Source organism: Agrilus planipennis, unplaced genomic scaffold, assembly GCF_000699045.2.
Source record: "Agrilus planipennis isolate EAB-ADULT unplaced genomic scaffold, Apla_2.0 scaffold30, whole genome shotgun sequence".
NCBI classification, from domain to species: Eukaryota; Metazoa; Arthropoda; class Insecta; order Coleoptera; family Buprestidae; genus Agrilus; species Agrilus planipennis.
The window spans coordinates 177,983-195,530 of NW_020438923.1; the positions used below are offsets into that span (position 1 = coordinate 177,983).

Sequence of the window (17,548 nt, forward strand, 5' to 3'; positions counted from 1 at the left end):
AGAATTTATGAAAAATAGTATTTTTTCTCAAAATCCATATTCTTGAACTAGAGTAATCCCTCTCTAAACAATTTAAACAAGGTAATGGATAAATAATAAAAATCAAATTAAAAATAGAACGTTTACTTAATGTATAATGTCGAAAATAACAACTATTAATACTGTAAATAAATAAATATACAACAATATATGACATACAACGTACTTCTAAAAGTATTCGGTTGAGATGTTGAAGATAAAGCGGAAGCGGAACCGTTTTGTAAATCCCATTCCTTGGGAACTCTATTTACTGCCACAATTCTTCCATCGACAGTTTGAGTTATCGGACTATGTTTCCTTACATATTTTACTAAGGATTCTGAGTCAACAGGTCCAACGGTGTGGTTATTTAAATTCTGTGCAAATTCGTCTAAATTATCACCACCAGTAGCAAAAAATGAACTAATGATCACCAGATATTGTTGATCTGGGTTTATATCTTCGTATCCTGAAGGACAGGTTGGGCACTTTACTTTAACGGAATGGGCTGATTGATTTTTAAAGTCGTAAACTGCTTTCAAACCTAAAGAGAAAGTATTGATATTTATAAATATATCACAATGTCTTAGTATAAAGAATGTTAAAATTAAAACGTTTTCAAGGAAGGTTTTCTTTGTTATGCCATAAATCCACAAATTTTGTATTTTGAACAACTGAGCCAACTGTCTTTATACCGAGTTGGATAGTTTTGGTTAAGGATGGGTTTCAGTTTCACATCTACTATACGTCCAGCACATATTTCGTTTTCACAGGTTTACTGCAAATTATGATTTGGTTTTTACACAGACCGCAAATAGAGATAATGATGCCTAGACACGTGGAGAGCAGAGGTAAGAAAATAACAGCTGAGCACAGCACACGCCGCCGGGACTTTAGCGGACTCCCCGCTCTCCGCGCATTGGCCACTCTCCGCCGCTACCAACCTTTCTCTCCCTTCGCCGTTGCTGTCTCTCTCCACGCGATATACCGTCTACCCCTTTCACGCGGCCGTTACACTTTTTCGTGACAGAAAAAATCGTAATACCCCGTCTATATAGAAGTTTCCTTCAAAAAATTACAAACTTAGGGTAACTCTAGGAAGTCGACAACCCGCTTCTAATTTTTTTACTTTGTAGAGACCACCTGTGTACGGTAGCAACGTTTGTTAATGAGACGGAAAGGAGTTGTGATGTGTCAAACTGAGAAGAATGTTAATAATAAATGAGAAGTCACACGGAAGGTAGAGAGACAGCAGTCTACCATATAATAAATTCGTTATTTTTTAATAATTCTAGTAAATATACACAAGTGAAAACTATCGTTTATCAATTATTACATTTACATACTTTGTCATCAACTCCACTACGTTGAATCTTCGAGCGGCGAATGCTAATAATGATCATCATCTTGCGCGTTTCGAATTAGGTTATTTTATTATTTTGAGTTTAATTTATGTTAATAAGATAACTATTTTTCGATACTGTGGCCTGAAATTTTTATACAAAAAAAATTAATTAACCCGTCAGCGATTACCATGAGAACGTACTGGAAAACATGTTACAAAGTCCAATGTTTTCATTGATACACGGATAGTATACTGGAATTTCTTATTTTTTATAAGGAACTTGATAATTACTTACAATAAAATGGAAGTTTCTCACAAAAAAAAAATATAGAGATATGTACCTACTTCTATCAAAACGGACAACTTCAAATGAATTTATATAAAAACAGACAGTTTTAAAAATTATTCAAATTTTGGTTTTATAAGTTTCCGTTTTGTGTTGTACTGTTTTATTTACCTGAAACTTGCATTAACTGCTTCCCTATAGTTTTTGAAATTGCTGAAACGATATATTTTCCTTCTATATATCCATGATCCCAAGTATTAGAATATGGCTGCACAGTTAACAAATTTCCGTAAGTAATATCTGAAATTAGATTCACTTTTAACGCAATAAGAGAAAAAAATAGAAAAAAAATTATCATGTTATAAGTAGATTGTATTTTTTTCTTGAACTAGAGAAACATTCTTACTTCCTTTTTGGATCGAGCTTCTAATTCCACCGGCGTTGATGAGTCCAATTGGAGCATATTTTGATAATTGATTCGCTTCTGGAAATTCCTGCTCGTACTGGAAAGAAAATGATAAATATGAGGTAATTTTCATTAAAATTTTAAGATACTAAGTAAAAATAAAGTAAAAAATTGGCAGTTATAGGGACTGCCGATAGAAGTGAAAACTTAGAACTTTTAGTATTAAAATTTGAAATTTCACAATGTTTGAATAAAAATTATCAACATCAATCTGATTTTCACATCTATTGACACTCCGAGCAACAATTATATGCATGTTTATATGGTTTTTTATTATTCAAATATTTACATAAATTTCAATGTACTCGATTTTTAACATTGTTTGCATCACTGTCATCATTAATTTCAACAATTCTATGTATAGATACAGATATACTCAGATATATACTGCTACAAACATGTCGGTGACGCGAACGCACTAGATTTCACCCATCCAAAAAGCGTCTAACGCCTACAGCACACGGCCGCTGCGCGTGCGCCATTCGGGAGCATGTTGGTGACGCGAACCCATAATATTTTCCCCTGCCAAAAAGTGCCCAACGTCGCTAAAGAAGTTTTCACTTCAATTATGGGTAACTCTAGGAAGTCGGATAACTCAGATAAAAAAAGTATAGATGCATAAAAGTTAGAAGGTGCTACAGGTCAGACAGATCAAGATATCGCGGATAGAAAAGGGTACAAAAGGCTAAAACATCCCACTTTAGTTTCTGGGAAATTGAAGAACAGATAGAATAGGAATGTGTGGAGGTGCTTGTCCTGTCTGGTTGGAGTCAGTCTTCGCATATTCTCGAAAACTAGAGAAATTTAGGTGCATGATGATAATGCCATCAAATTAACATTGTATGTAGATATCTACAACTTCTCATTTTCTTCAGTGTCATTTCGCTCAATTCGACGAGAACTTTTACTAATAGTTTTTGTTTAACTTACCGTCCAAACCATTGCATCTGCAATCATGCTGCCTATGTTACATTCACCTGACCAACACTTATTGAGATCCAATAAAACCGTCGTATTTCCAACGACTTGCGTCTTATAAACGTCCAAGGCTGATTTCCACTCGTCTAACTCTCTATTAATTTTTTCGTCTAAAATAAAACTTAGGTATCACTAAAAATATAATGACTGCATTTTCTTAAGAAACCATTAAAAGTAAATAAATTCGGTAAATCTGGAAGCAGATTTTTAGTGGATTTAAAGCTATTCTCAATTATGACAATACCAGTTTTATTGTACAGTTATAACGTAATACCTTGTGGGAAAGAACTGTCGACAAATATCGGTCCTCCATCCCATCCGACTACGTTCCCATTGGAATTGTAGTAAACAGTTAAATTTCCTAAATATTTACTGAAGGATGATGCTTGGACTATAAGAATCTTTCGTCCATCTTCGTGATTGATTACAGTAGGATAATCTCCAACAGGTTTATCTGGCCCAGGGGGTTTGTCTCCTAAAATTAAGATGTGGGTGAAATACAGTTGAAGCAAAAAGTTGAAGCTAAGTACCTGTATACAGGAAATAGTGGCTATGACCACCAACTATGAGGCTTATTTTCTGTGTAGCATTTTTGGCGATTTCTTGATCTATATCGTATCCACAGTGCGATAAAACGATTATGGTATCAACGTTTTCTTCAGCTATCAGTCGGTCTGCTTCTCTGTTGACTGAAGCAGATTCTCCGAGGAATATCAGATTTCCTGGATGTGATATTTTCTGAAATGGGTTTATGTAATGGAAGAAGGGTCATACAAGGTGTCCAGAAACAGTGTGGGGGTATTTGTATCTGCACTGTCCTTGTAACGGAGTAACGGTGCGTTTCGGAGGGGTGCGATATTGATAGGTTGTTTAAGTACTTTTTGGTGATGTAATGATTATGTTATGGAAGTGTATGCGGGAGACCATTGTGCTTTTTGAGTACGCGTCTATTATCAATGTGCGGAATGCACCGAAGGACGATACCATCAGAAAATGGATTCGAATGTTCGAGAATACCGATTCGACTGAAAAAATTTATAATCCAGGTCGCCCGCACTCTGTTCAAACCCAAGAAACGATTGAAGAAATGAGAGTGTCAGTGTGTGAAAATCCGTCTCAATCAGTTCGCAAACGCAGTCAAGAACTTGACATTAAAAAAATCGTCGTTACAGAAAATACTGAAACAAGATTTACATCTTACAGCCTACAAAATTCAGTTAGTTCAAAAATTGAACGTTAACGATTATCCTCTCCGAATGAATTTTGCAAATGAAATGCTTCAACGCTTTCCAACGTTTGAAAACATTCTGTTTAGTGGCAAAGCGAAACTTTCACTTAAATGGTCACGTAAACAAACAGTACTGTCCTTACTGGGCCAAAGAAAATCCAAGACATAAACATAAACAGTCACTACAAAGTCAAAAAGTTATTGGATGGGCTGCCATGTCTGGTGAAGGCATTATTGGGCCTTCTATTTTTGAAAACTGACGAGGGCGAACACTTACGGTAAACAGTGACCGGTATTGTGACAAGTTAAGAAACTTTTTGGTTTCACAACTGTAAGAGTTTGGTAGTTTTTAAGGTGGAAAGATGATTTCAACAGGATGGGGTCACTTGCCACACCTCAAACCAATCGCTTGCGGTTGTCAACCAACTTTTCTCGAAAAAACTGATCTCTCGTCGTGGCATCATGAACTTAGCCTCCGAGAAGCCCCGATCTCACAGCCTCCTGATTATTTTTAATGGAGATATCTTAAAGAGAAGGTGTATGTAAACAAACCACGATCTCCACTGGTATTGAAGCACAATATCCACACCGAAATGGGGGTTGTTTCCAAAGAGATTTGTAGATGTGTGACGGCTAATTTCCGTTTTCGGTTGGAGGAGTGCTAGCAACGCGAGGGTCAACATTTGGACAACATCATCTTTCGCACTTAATTATCCAAAACTTTGTTTAAAAATAATAAAAAAATACCCCCTACTCATTCTAGACACCCTATATTCTTGCAATAAAAATAGCAAACGCCGCAGCGACTGAGCAGAAAAATAATCCCAGATTAATATAAAGACGTGAACATTACATTTAAAAAAGCTAAATATAAAGTTAATGTGATAATATCTATCTTCTACAACTGCCCGTTAATATTACCTTTGTTGTGGAAACAATGGCACCTATTATTCCTATTCTTCGTCCATCTACAGTAAGGACAGTACTTTTATTGTAAAGTCCTTGAAACTCAGCTTCTTTTTTATCATCAATGTTTGAAACTATAATAGGAGAATTGAGACCTTTCATATACGGAACAATTCCACCAATTCCGTCGTCAAATTCGTGATTCCCCAAAGTCTGAATAATAAAACAGTGAAATGGTAAGTAATACACAATATACAACTATAAAAGAAAAACATCACTTATAGAACGTATGATAAATAACCTGTGATAATTTTAAGATTTTAGTTAGAAAGTATTCCATTACTTAATCTAGTCATTTATTGACCCCTACAATCTCTACAGTTTAGGACAAGAACCTGCCTACCCTAAATGTAAAGCTAAGTTAAGTACAGGTCTGACGAAGGAAGCTGGCGAGCGGTCGCGCAGGTACTTGCCCATTTATGACCTATTTGGGTAAGTCACTTGGAACCGATACACAAATAAGCTTTCAGTAGGCGTAAATTATAGTATTAATACAGATAGGGCAGTAGCGTACTAGAATATAATGTAAAAACATGACTTATCAGAAAGAAAAAAATAACTTATTGCTTTTGTTTGGTAGTTAGTTTTCACATTCACTCTCATCATGGGAATCTCTATCACTGTCACCAACATCAACAATTAGTTCTTCTGTTTGTCTGTCTATTAGTTGCTCACTGATCCCTATTTTTAAATATTTAATCTACGCCCCTGTACAGGCCTGGCGCTGGAAGCTGGCGGAAATTTTAAAATGGCGTGGATGCGCGGTAGCAAAAGTAGGCAGTTTTAGATATAAAGTTTACAGCCCTTATTCTTCAGTATTCCTATCAGGGGCGTAGATTACATATTTAAAAGTAGGGATCATTGAGCAAGTAATAGACATACAAACAGAAGAACTAATTGTTGATGTTGGTGACAGTGATAGAGATTCCCATGATGAAAGTGAATGTGAAAACTAACTATAAAAGAAAAGCAATAGGTTAATTTTTTCTTTTTGATAAGTCATGTTTTTACATTATTTTCTAGTATGCTACTGTCCTATCGGTATTAATACTATAATTTATGCCTACTGAAAGCTTATTTGTGTATAGGTTCCAAGTGACTTACCCAAATAGGTCATAAATGGGCAAGTACCTGCGCGACTGCTCGCCAGCTTCCTTCGTCAGACCTGTATCTTCCTTATAGCGGCCATCACCGAGCGGCATGGCCTAGAGGCTTAGACAATTGCTTAGCATTCGGGAGGACGCCGGTTCTCTGATCTAAGTTTTTCTGTGGTTTCACTTAGGCAAATGCTGGGGCAGTACTACTCCACATAAAGTCTTTCATTCTCTTCTGACTTCATTTCGTCCGTCTCATCTTTCTCACCCGAACCAGCACTCACCCATTCCCACGATTCCTGAAAGCAGGCTGAAGAGGGCCTTTCGCCCTACCTTCCGGCGTAGTCCGGAGGGACTGCCCGCCCACCAGCATTACTAACTGGTGGGAATGAAACAACCAAAAGATTTTTTTATCGGCCATCTAACTGGCCTAAAAGCTCTTGGTCTTTTATTATTTTATTAGGTTTGTGTTGTCAAAACATGCTAGATAAAAACTATCGATCAAACCAAAGCTATTGTAGCCCAACAACACCACTTAAGAATCAAAGAAAGGCAGCTCAACTCTACCTGTAGCTATTTCGTGAATATAAATTCTGTTTGTTATGTGTTATAACTTATTACATAGGTACCTCTTGCCATTTTGATAAAATCAAAAGTATTAATCTTCTACTTTGCATCAGTCAATTGAAAACTTGCTGAATATTTTTTTAAACGTTAGCCCAAATCCTTTTTCAAAAGATTAATATAGAATATACTCACGCTGGCATTTAAATGCAGTAAATTCATGAAATGTAATGTAGCATTCCACTTGAAAATATTGTACCAAATGGTCCCTTGGAAGTTATCTCCGGCATTAAGGACAATAGGGTTAGGCCTTGTCTTTCGAAGAGTGTCTATTAGTGTGAACGTTCGTGAAAAACCTCCAACACATTCTGTAACGTTCGAATTACAACTCTCTAATGTTTTGTAACTTATTGGTTCGAATCTAAAATAGAAATAAACTTATCAAGATGATTGGAAAGAACCAGGGTCGACAATTAGTATAAAAGTAGCCCCCGCGACATTTTTCTAAAATAAGTAAATATAAAATTAAAACGCAAAATGAAAATGAACATCTAATTATTTCTGATGTCATTATATCATTATCTGTTAATTTGCAAACGTTTCATCCTCGAAGATACAGAATATCTTCAGATTGGGAGTGATGAATGAGGTGAAAGACAAAAGAGGAGTAAAAGAATATTGTGATTCTGTAAATTTAAAACTGTGGGTACACTCTACACACTATACGGTAAATACACATTTACGCAAGCAATAAGTTAGCATTTCTATCGTCGTTGTCGATTGACCAAAATGTGAGATAGTCAATTCAAATACAACTAATGTAAATAGTTTTAGTCTCATAAAAAGACTCATTTTCATCTGGCTATTGTAGTATTAATATTAGCCTAAATATATTCTACTCAAAAGGATAGAAAAGATACAGAAGTCGCAATTGTAATGTTCGTATAGGTACTTTTCATCGTTTAGCTAAGGTGCAGACAGGAATTTATTTAGGTGGGGGGGGGGCTTTAAAGTCTTTCGAAAATCAAAATCTGTTTAAAAGAGATATTTCGATATTCTCTTTATTTTTGAGAACTATGTGCTATACATACACTCTTTATCATACAGAGACCATTCGCTGTGCCTTTAGTCATAGTAGAGATTAGCCACGATTTGATGAGTTGCAATTTGGACCGAAACCTTTTGATGGTGCTTGTAGTAGGTACATGCAGTCAAGAGTTAACATAATCGCTATATGCTCGGAAGGAATACCTCTGCCTTCTTCAATACTTTCACGAAATTGAGGTAATAGAAGATTTCCTTTTTCATTTTTTTATCACATCAACTTAATCTGCAAATTTCTTAATAATGTGTTCTATATACTATATTAAATTAGGAATATTTGTAACACCTTATTTTTAAATACAATTTATAATCAGGATGCACCAAAGATAAAGAATAAGCTGGTAGATTGCTATCAAAAATTTTTTCGTAATGGAGGATGTCAATGAAACCAAGTATAACGCAATATGTAAAGGTATCTTCCTCAGAAAACCATGTGACTATGTCTTGAACACGGTTTTTATTTTTTTTATTTTACTGTTTCTATGTATTAAAAATTACACTTTCTATAAGCAATCTAATACTCCAATCAGCAATTTAAAGTGCTTCCATGTCTATAATTGATTAATTAATTGAAAAGTAGAAGTGTCAATTGGAAAGCAGTTCATAGAGTTCGTTCACCTACATATTACACTATATTATAAGTGAGTACAATATCAATATTTGTAGGTATATACTTATGTCTTATGTACCTATTCATAATTCAAAATGCTTTGCGTTCAAAAAATTGTAATATCTAGGATTGCCTCTGTGATTCGTATACAAGGTGAGTCATTAAATCAAAATCGGTCATTCATACACGTATACTTCAAAATAGAGAAAAATTGTTTCAAACAAAAGTTGTATCGACTTATGTGCGTAATAACATAAAAATATTTCCAAATACGACAGACTTCCGATTATATCAGAAATATACAGTAACTTCGTTATTTTAAATGTAACCTCCTACTTCTTATTGAATTTTCGAATTTCCTAAAAGAAACAATGTCAGTTTATTAAAATGTATTGGACTAGGGTCGCACCATTCCGGAGTTATTTCACGCTTCTTAAAAAATTTGATGTTTGCAGTGTTTGGCACTATTTGAAATATCTCAAAAACGAAAGGATTTAGAGGTTTTTCATATTCCGTTTCTGGAAGAAATTGCCTATCATCTGTAAGTATTAGGTAGACACGTATATGACAAATAGTATGATAATTATCGGCGCCAATATTCTCAAATTCAAACAGGTATAACTTTGTTTTCTTAAATGAAATGCCATATTTTTTCTCGCGTAGTATTATGTATAATAAAAATTTATTCTATTTAAAACATTTCCGGTAGAACCGGAAGTCCACCATGTTTAAAAGTATTTTTAGGTTATTGTACACTTAACTCTGTACAACTTTTATTTGAAACATTTTTCTCTGTTTTGAAGTATACGTGTATGAATGACCGATTTCGGCTTAGTGACTCACCCTGTATATATATATATGTATATAATAAGCATTTCCTAACTTAACAAGGTGTTCTAGCCTTGTAAGGGCTCGTATCAGGCAATATCCTGCTGCTACCTATTAGTAGTGTAGAATAAACCGGCACCACCAAAACTAATTAGCGGTGCTATTCGTTATTGAGATGAGAACGCATAGACGTTTAATTTATTCGGAATTTTATCTTGAACTTACAACTACTATAGACCTTAATTTACACTATGTACAAAACTATCTTAGCTGTCTGCATTATGTGATATGAGTTTGAAATTATATGAATATCTTTTCGCATTACATGATCTCTTTTAATGATGTGAACCTCTCTTAGAAACTAAAAACTACAACTTAAATAAACTTCAATATGTAAATAAAGGGGATGAGTGTTGGAGTCTCTAAATATTATGGATGACAAGCTTCATTGGTAGTTTTGGTAGACACAATAATCCCAGATTTCACCATCTGACCCATTTCCCAGTGAAACTTTAAGGGACAATAAAATTAATTACTTTGAGTCCTCGATGAACCTGCATATCACAATACATAACAGCCTTCTTGCTGACCAATTTGTACTTCAGATTTATTACAGTATCATCCATAACACTATTTTACGCATAGGCACAAAAGAAACCCTTCTCGAAATCGAAACAAAAAATTTTGATTTTGATAGAAACTATTATTTGAAAAAAGCAGACGTTAAAAAGAAACTGAATTTTGAGTGAGATGAATTGATGAATAGGACTCGAACATAACGGCGTGTCCAAAACTCAGCAAATTACTACAGTTCCAAGTGGAAACAAGAAAGAAGATACATCAGTTCTCACAGATAATATAATTTATTGTGGACTTCGCCAATTTTGATCCTCGCAATTATAAGTTTCATACTGTAAATACTTAAAATCGCTACGCTAAACTTGTGTGAGGTCTCGCGTTGTCTTGGTGAAACACTACACCTTTCCTGTTGATTAGTTCTGACCTTTTCTGTTGAAGTGCATCATTCAGTTTGTCCAGCTGATGACAGTAGACTTCCGAATTAATCGTTGTGTTATCCGGTAAAAGCTCAAAAAAAACGATTCCTTTAAAATCCCACCAAACAGACAGCATCACCTTTTTTTGGTGAATATCGGCTTTGGAAATGGTTTGAGCCGGTTCATCTTTTTTGCTCCATGACCTCTTGCGTTTGACGTTGTTGTATACAACCCATTTTTCGTCCCCAGTGATGATGCGCTTCAAAAACGGATCATTTTCGTGACGTTTGAGAAGCGAATCGCAGACGTCAATGCGGCGACACAGATTTCTCTCTGTGAGAACATGGGGAACCCATACATCGAGCTTCGAGGATAATCCCAGGCCTTTCAAGTGGTCATAAACTGTTGAATTTGATAAATTTAACCTCAATCCGATCTCACGTGTTGTTATTCGCCGGTTCACATCAACTAATGCGTTTATCGCGTCTTTATCAGCTTCAACCGGCCTTCCCGAACGTAGTGCATCTTCGACATCAAAATTGCCCGATCGAAATTTAGCGAACCAGTTCTGGCACTGGCGTACTGTCAACACACCTTCTCCATACACATCAGTCAATTTCTTTCTGGCTTGAACAGCATTTTTACCCTTTCTGTAGTAAAACAGTAAGATATGTCGAAAATGCTGCTTATCGCTCTCCATATTTAAAAGGGCACCAACCAAAAACAACTGCGTAGAATTAATTGGAATTTTTCACACACAAGCCTTGCTATATGAGCTCTCAAAGCATATAAAAATTATACGGCTTAAATGTGAAGTTGGGTGCAAAAGAATACAATTAAATCCTCTGTCGGGAAAAAACGAAATGACTTTCCGAACAACCCAATAGATATAATTAATTAAAAGACCACGTGGTCAACACGAAGACGATTCCAGTATCAACGAATAATATAAAATTAAATATAAAACAATATTTCTTTAAAATCATAAGTTAATCTATATGCTGATTATAATTAATTATAATTGGCAATGCAAACTGCAGTATTTTTATTAATTAATAATAAGGCAATTAAATGAGAAGTAAATAAACCGTCTAGATTAAGTTAAGAATTTTTTTTAACCAAAGCGAATGCACAATGACAAGTGTGAATCGTCACCCGTTTGAAACAATGAAACATCTCATCATTTATTTAATTTCTCACTTCAACTTAACAATAATGCAAATCAAAATCACGTTCCAATCAGAGAGTTGAATATACAGCAATGAAGCAAAGTGATACTATAAAATGATAGTAAAATTTAAAAAGGCATTTGTGAATAAAATGAGTTTAAACAACAGTCAAGGTGGCCTTCAATGATTAAATTTTCCCAATCAACGCCTCCCGAGTTCTAGATAATTGCGACATGTGCATTCCATCTTGACAGATGAAGATTCACTGCAAACACTGCACTCGAAAGAAGCCGGATAGAAAATAAGAAACGCAATGTTTGGTCATAATTTTTTTAACTAACAAAAACGAAATAAAAGTTTCAAATGAATCAACGAATTTTATTAAAAAAAATTTTTTAACAAACAATAAACGAGTCCATGAGCAATAAGAACTAGATTGCAACAAATATTTTAAGACATAAGTACAATCAATAAGTCAATAAGTAAGTCTGGTTAGATTGAAGGCAGTTAGTTATTTTTGGTAACTATAAATGCTTATTGTTGTAGTACAGAAATCTTTTCTTACAGTTCAACATAAACCCTATATGTAGGTATTATAAAAACGAAAATAATTAAAGTACTATATTATACGGTAATAGCAGACAGATATGAATTCAGAAGATAAGATTCAGCCAAAAAACCTTCAAAAGATNTTAGGTGACCTCGGTATAAAGGAAATTTTGAAAGAAATTAAAATACAACAACTTCGCATACCTACTGCCTTAAACTAACGGTTGAAAATTACTTGAATTATTACCTTTTGTTGTTTTCTATTTATGATTGTATATGATAAGCAGTATGCGGAAACAATTACAGTTGTTAGCAGTGTATAACCATATACATGCCTTGGTATATGTAGGTACTAAAAACATAAGTAATTTATTATGGTCTAACTAGTTTATTATTTTTAGATGATTTTCATCATCTTCATAAGTTTAAGACTTAAGACTGGTTGGACACGTATCACCACTCTTTCCTATTCTGATCAAACTTCGCATTTCCCCAAAACTAGAACAGCCCACATCCTTAACTATTTGCGAACAGTAATTTAATCTAGGTCTACCTCTAACCTTCCTAACTCCCGCTTCTGCCTCTAATATGTCTCTGACTAGACTTTCATGCCTGCGAAGGTGTCCTACCAACCTATCTCACCTATTTCTTATTGACTTCCATAAAGTTCTTTGTTCTCCTATTTTTTCAAGTACCTCTTCATTTCTAACCTTTTCTTTTCCGCCGCACCCGTACTGCGCCGTGTTCCAAACATACACCTCTAACAGCCTTTTTCGCATTTCTTAATTAACCGTTCACGATCATAGAAGTGACTTCTTTTTATTAAAGGCGACCCAACCCTGCGCTATCCTCTGCTTTATATCCCTACAACTCCTTCCGTCCTGACTTATTTGACTTCCTAGATGCCTAAAATCGGCCACTAATTTTTCGTCTCCTATTGTTATATTCGCTCTTTCTCTATTTTTTCTTCGCAGTGCCGGTAGTTTTATTTTAATTGATCTCCCCCTAATAGTTCAAGTAATAGTAACAAAGTAATGCCGGTTTTTGTTAGGTGACCTCGGTATAAAGGAAATTTTGAAAGAAATTAAAATACAACAACTTCGCATACCTACTGCCTTAAACTAACGGTTGAAAATTACTTGAATTATTACCTTTTGTTGTTTTCTATTTATGATTGTATATGATAAGCAGTATGCGGAAACAATTACAGTTGTTAGCAGTGTATAACCATATACATGCCTTGGTATATGTAGGTACTAAAAACATAAGTAATTTATTATGGTCTAACTAGTTTATTATTTTTAGATGATTTTCATCATCTTCATAAGTTTAAGACTTAAGACTGGTTGGACACGTATCACCACTCTTTCCTATTCTGATCAAACTTCGCATTTCCCCAAAACTAGAACAGCCCACATCCTTAACTATTTGCGAACAGTAATTTAATCTAGGTCTACCTCTAACCTTCCTAACTCCCGCTTCTGCCTCTAATATGTCTCTGACTAGACTTTCATGCCTGCGAAGGTGTCCTACCAACCTATCTCACCTATTTCTTATTGACTTCCATAAAGTTCTTTGTTCTCCTATTTTTTCAAGTACCTCTTCATTTCTAACCTTTTCTTTTCCGCCGCACCCGTACTGCGCCGTGTTCCAAACATACACCTCTAACAGCCTTTTTCGCATTTCTTAATTAACCGTTCACGATCATAGAAGTGACTTCTTTTTATTAAAGGCGACCCAACCCTGCGCTATCCTCTGCTTTATATCCCTACAACTCCTTCCGTCCTGACTTATTTGACTTCCTAGATGCCTAAAATCGGCCACTAATTTTTCGTCTCCTATTGTTATATTCGCTCTTTCTCTATTTTTTCTTCGCAGTGCCGGTAGTTTTATTTTAATTGATCTCCCCCTAATAGTTCAAGTAATAGTAACAAAGTAATGCCGGTTTTTGTTAGGTGACCTCGGTATAAAGGAAATTTTGAAAGAAATTAAAATACAACAACTTCGCATACCTACTGCCTTAAACTAACGGTTGAAAATTACTTGAATTATTACCTTTTGTTGTTTTCTATTTATGATTGTATATGATAAGCAGTATGCGGAAACAATTACAGTTGTTAGCAGTGTATAACCATATACATGCCTTGGTATATGTAGGTACTAAAAACATAAGTAATTTATTATGGTCTAACTAGTTTATTATTTTTAGATGATTTTCATCATCTTCATAAGTTTAAGACTTAAGACTGGTTGGACACGTATCACCACTCTTTCCTATTCTGATCAAACTTCGCATTTCCCCAAAACTAGAACAGCCCACATCCTTAACTATTTGCGAACAGTAATTTAATCTAGGTCTACCTCTAACCTTCCTAACTCCCGCTTCTGCCTCTAATATGTCTCTGACTAGACTTTCATGCCTGCGAAGGTGTCCTACCAACCTATCTCACCTATTTCTTATTGACTTCCATAAAGTTCTTTGTTCTCCTATTTTTTCAAGTACCTCTTCATTTCTAACCTTTTCTTTTCCGCCGCACCCGTACTGCGCCGTGTTCCAAACATACACCTCTCTTTTGTTATAACTATTATACGTTTAAGATCTTATTAGGTACTGCTTTATTTGTAATTGGTGCTTTGCCGCGTGACGATACATATTTTATTGCTGAAACACGTTTATAGTATCGAACAATTAATAAAATTAGGTATTGTCCATTCATTTAGAGAAAGGTACAGTAAGGGAAACGTGCACGTGTGGTGGGTCTCCGGAATATGTTCGGTCATTTACCGTCAGGTGTTTCCGATCAAAGCCCAAACGTAAGCCTCTGACGCTGTAAATGGCTTCTAATAGTTACGCCCATCAACACAAAACGCTGACATCGATCTGCAATTGTGTACCTTTCTCTAAGTGAACTAACTTTACAATAGCGATGCGACGGACGCGTCGTAACGGAAATAGAACTAAATAGTAAATTTTTGCGGAAACGGAAGCGGATGCGGAAGTATAATGATTTTAGGTGATTCTTTAATGCATTTGTATTTAGCACTTGCATTGTTTATATTAAGAAAATAATCTCAAATGGAAATGGAATATATACAAAATACATAAACGCTATTACTTTATTAGTATTTCAAAAAGAAATTATTAGGACATGCAGCTTTGAACGAGCAAGTCCATTTCAATTGTGTTTTGAAAACGGCCAAGTTCAGCCAGCAGATAAAAGTAGTAAATTTTTACGACTTGTTTCATTGCTCCGAAATATGTAAATATAAAAATACGAAACCAGATGTAGAAGCGGATGTGAAAAAGTATGCGGAACTTCCGTAATTAGCGAAGCAGAGGTCTGTTGCAACACCTACAGAAACGGTTACATTTTTAACAGTAAGAAGTAACTTTAGTTGGAAAATTAACTAAAGCAGGAACGAAACTTTTAGAAATTAAAAGTTGAATTAACAATTGATAGCTGATGCTCTAGTAACAGTTCAGACACATCCATATATAGTAGATACAAAATAATTAATTTTTGATCGATTTTAATTGTTGTAAAGACTGATAATTCTTGAATAAGCTTTACTGTAGTTCCGTTAATTATTTAATATAATCAATGGTAATTTATTAAAAGTAAATAAATGTGCATAAGAATCTAATCAAAAAAGTGGGATATGTGGTATTTATGTGGGGATAGATCAAAACCTCAATATATTTCTTTTTTAGTTTTCGACACTTTTTCGAACACTAAATGGCTATTCAAGCCATATGCTTTTCTTCTAGAAAATTTATTAATTTTAATGGTACTGTAACGTCTTTCCGCATCTATAATAACATATAATTTATTTAATAGTCTGGCATTTGAAATAGACTAGAATATTTAAAGTAGACGATATCGTACAAACCTGGCATGAAAATCGTTTAGGTGGATCACGGACAAGAGAAAGTCGTGCTGGATTTCCCCCGCGGTAGGTGCAGAACGCGCAACGTCTTGATGACAAGTAATAACACAAATTGCAATCACAAACTTCACAGTATCAAGATTTATGTCCATTGTATATCGGAACAACAGCGAGAGAGACTGAATTTAACTCGATGTAAGTAGGACTGACGCGAACAGAACGGAACAATTCAAATGAAGCAAGTTAAGTAACTTAAGTGTGCCGCTTATAAAGCTGTTTTTATTTTTATATCGCTTCAACAAAATTGTGAAGTATCAAAACGAAAAAATTAGGTGTATGCACCTTTGCCACAGGTGGGTAACAAATTTGTATAGGTAATACATACATGAGCGGTTTTGTGTGCAACAGTAACCGGCTTCCATTTATACAAACTAAGTACCAAATTCAACCTTGATAATAAGTTGGTTTTGTTCATAGCGAGCTGCGCGCGGAACGAATAGATCTGTACAGTGTAATTTAAAAAAAAGGGGAACCTTACTCTATATAATTGGTGTAAATATTGTAGTTATAAGTAAATAGAACTTACGAATGGGAGTGGGAGGTAATTTGCATTAAACGGCAATCAGTTTGGTGTTAAATCTTTGATTTATTTGTGACGCAATTGATATCACATTAGTCCCTACATAATGATTGGAGAAATGGGTTTTAACTTTGAAATCAGGAATGAGCTCAAAAAACATTTTAAAAATAGAGAGGGCCACACTGACCGAAATCTATTCATATATTAAGGTAAGTAAAAATAAAAAAAGTGCCGGTTTGTTTCTAAAATCGTTTCCACTTCTCTATTTTCTTGTTTTGTTTCAAATTCAAAAATACTGAAACGCTTTATTAACTGTAAGAATTTGTTGTTGGATACAATAATTAATTGGGTTGGGATTGGAATTTTTTATTGCTTTTTCTATGATCCAAAAATCATTTTTGAGATCAATATAGCGTCTTGAAAACAGCGGAGATTCAATACGCTTTTATGACCTTGGAGAAAGCGCGTGACCTCATTTCTCTGTAGTAGACAGCTAGCACGTGCTGCGGCTGCTACAGGTAATGAAAGGTGGCGTTTACTGTTTGCATAGTTATTAATAATCAAATATGCTTATCTTGAGTAAATTACGTAAATTCGAGCTTGATTCATTCGCTATTTTTAAAAAAATCGTTTCACCTTAGCTTCCTAACGATAGACAACAAGACGAGATAAAAAGATTTGTATTTTGTATTTCCATTTTTATAAAAGATATTGTAGATATTTTGGGCATTTTGTAGACCTATAAGAAGTTCACTTTTTTTGCTATTCCTTCTACATAATTGTTGTAGCATGTACAGGAGCAAACACACCTTTTTGTTTAACAATGGAGTTCCTAAATTTAACAAATACTGTATAATGTCAGAGGAACAAGTTTGTTTTA

The 17,548-nt window shown here is 34.7% G+C and overlaps 1 protein-coding gene across 1 annotated transcript; it reads right to left on the reverse strand.

The window, feature by feature from the left end:
• Positions 1-107: 107 nt before the first annotated feature.
• Positions 108-16,828, reverse strand: LOC108732369 (apyrase). Its single transcript, XM_025973892.1, has 9 exons — positions 16,092-16,828; positions 7,141-7,366; positions 5,243-5,440; positions 3,624-3,831; positions 3,368-3,568; positions 3,046-3,203; positions 2,056-2,152; positions 1,821-1,949; positions 108-562 (listed from the first exon to the last, which is right to left on the reverse strand). Exons 1-9 carry the CDS (start codon positions 16,238-16,240, stop codon positions 156-158), a joined length of 1,773 nt encoding a protein of 590 aa, XP_025829677.1. The 5' UTR covers positions 16,241-16,828; the 3' UTR covers positions 108-155.
• Positions 16,829-17,548: the final 720 nt, after the last annotated feature.

What these genes read in the sequence shown, in the direction of transcription:
- LOC108732369 (XM_025973892.1), bottom strand. Translation starts at nt 16,240, where the DNA reads ATGGACATAAATCTTGATACTGTGAAGTTTGTGATTGCAATTTGTGTT. An exon ending in CTAAACGATTTTCATGCCAG is followed by an intron (nt 7,367 to 16,091) that starts GTTTGTACGATA and finishes TTTCTATTTTAG; the next exon opens with ATTCGAACCAATAAGTTACA. An exon ending in GCAGTTAATGCAAGTTTCAG is followed by an intron (nt 563 to 1,820) that starts GTAAATAAAACA and finishes CTTTCTCTTTAG; the next exon opens with GTTTGAAAGCAGTTTACGAC.